Raw genomic sequence first — 1,309 nt, 5'->3', positions numbered from 1 at the left:
TCAAACTGAGGTTGCTGTGAAGTTCTCTGTCCATGTAAAAACTGTTCGTCGTATTTGGCAGAGAGGAATAGCTTGTATGGAAAATGGGTTAATGGTCAATGTATCTAGCAAATTAACAAATTCTGGCCGCAAGTGAGTTCAACTCAACTTTGGGAAAGTCATTGAAATTCCTCTTCGTCGTCGAACCAATATCCGCTCATTGTCAAAGGCATTGAATCTTCCAAAATCAACAGTTCATAGGAGAATTAAAGAAGGCAAAATTAGGCCGCACTCAAATGCGTTGAAACCGTATCTATCTAAAGAAAATAAGAGAGCGAGACTCCGATTTTGTCTTTCAATGCTTAAGCCTAATAGTCTTCAAGGCCAGCCAATGTTCGAATCCATGTATGACTATGTGCACATTGATGAGAAGTGGTTTTACATCTCCAAAGAAGCAGAGAGGTATTACCTTCTTCCTGAAGAAGAAGAACCACATCGTTGTTGTAAAAGTAAACGTTTCATTACAAAGGTAATGTTCCTTGTAGCAGTTGCTCGGCCACGGTTTGATGAAAATAAAAATGAAGAATTTTCAGGTAAAATTGAAATTTGGCCATTCACATACAAGGAACCAGCTAAAAAGAACAGTAAGAATCGTGCAGCTGGTACACTTGAAACAAAGGCAATTGTATCGGTAACAAAAGATGTTATTCGTGCATGTTTGATTGAGAAGGTTCTACCTGCAATTCGATCTAAATGGCCATGTTCCAGTGCAATGAACACTATATTCATTCAACAAGATAATGCAAGACCACATGTTGATCCATTTTATGTTGAATTTCTTGAAGCTGCAAGTAGAGAAGGTTTTGATATTCGTTTATCGTATCAACCCCCAAACAGCCCGGATATGAATGTTTTGGACCTCGAATATTTAGAGCGATTCAATCTTTGCAATATCAAGAAGCACCCACAAATATTGATGAATTGGTTTATGCCGTAGAAAAATCATTCGAAGAATTATCACGGGAAACTCTTGATCATGTATTTGTAAACTTGCAAGCATGTATGCTAGAGGTGATGTAAATCAATGGTGGGAACAATTACAAATTGCCACATATGGCAAAGAGAAAACTGATGAGAGATGGTACTTTGCCTTGCCAAATTCAATGTGAACCTCATGTTGTTGAAAATACTTTGGCCCATCTCCATTCAAGTCCAGGTAAGTTTTTGGGTCTCTCTCTCTGCTTTTTGTTTGTCTATATGTAGCATGAAAGATTAAGTTTTCTTTCACTATCCTTTTTTTTTTTTTCAGGGGTCTAACTCTACAAGGCTT

General features: G+C 37.6%; 1 protein-coding gene across 1 annotated transcript; it reads left to right on the top strand.

Annotated features, from left to right (window-relative positions):
• Positions 1-382: 382 nt before the first annotated feature.
• On the top strand, positions 383-976 carry LOC114265064 (uncharacterized). Its single transcript, XM_028205798.2, has one exon. It carries the CDS (start codon positions 383-385, stop codon positions 974-976), a length of 594 nt encoding a protein of 197 aa, XP_028061599.2.
• The last annotated feature ends 333 nt before the right edge of the window (positions 977-1,309 follow it).

Source organism: Camellia sinensis, chromosome 11, assembly GCF_055761805.1.
Source record: "Camellia sinensis isolate YWXY chromosome 11, ASM5576180v1, whole genome shotgun sequence".
In the NCBI taxonomy this organism is placed as follows: domain Eukaryota; kingdom Viridiplantae; phylum Streptophyta; class Magnoliopsida; order Ericales; family Theaceae; genus Camellia; species Camellia sinensis.
Note: the sequence above shows the minus strand (reverse complement) of the source record. Positions and strands in the feature narration are given on the sequence as shown.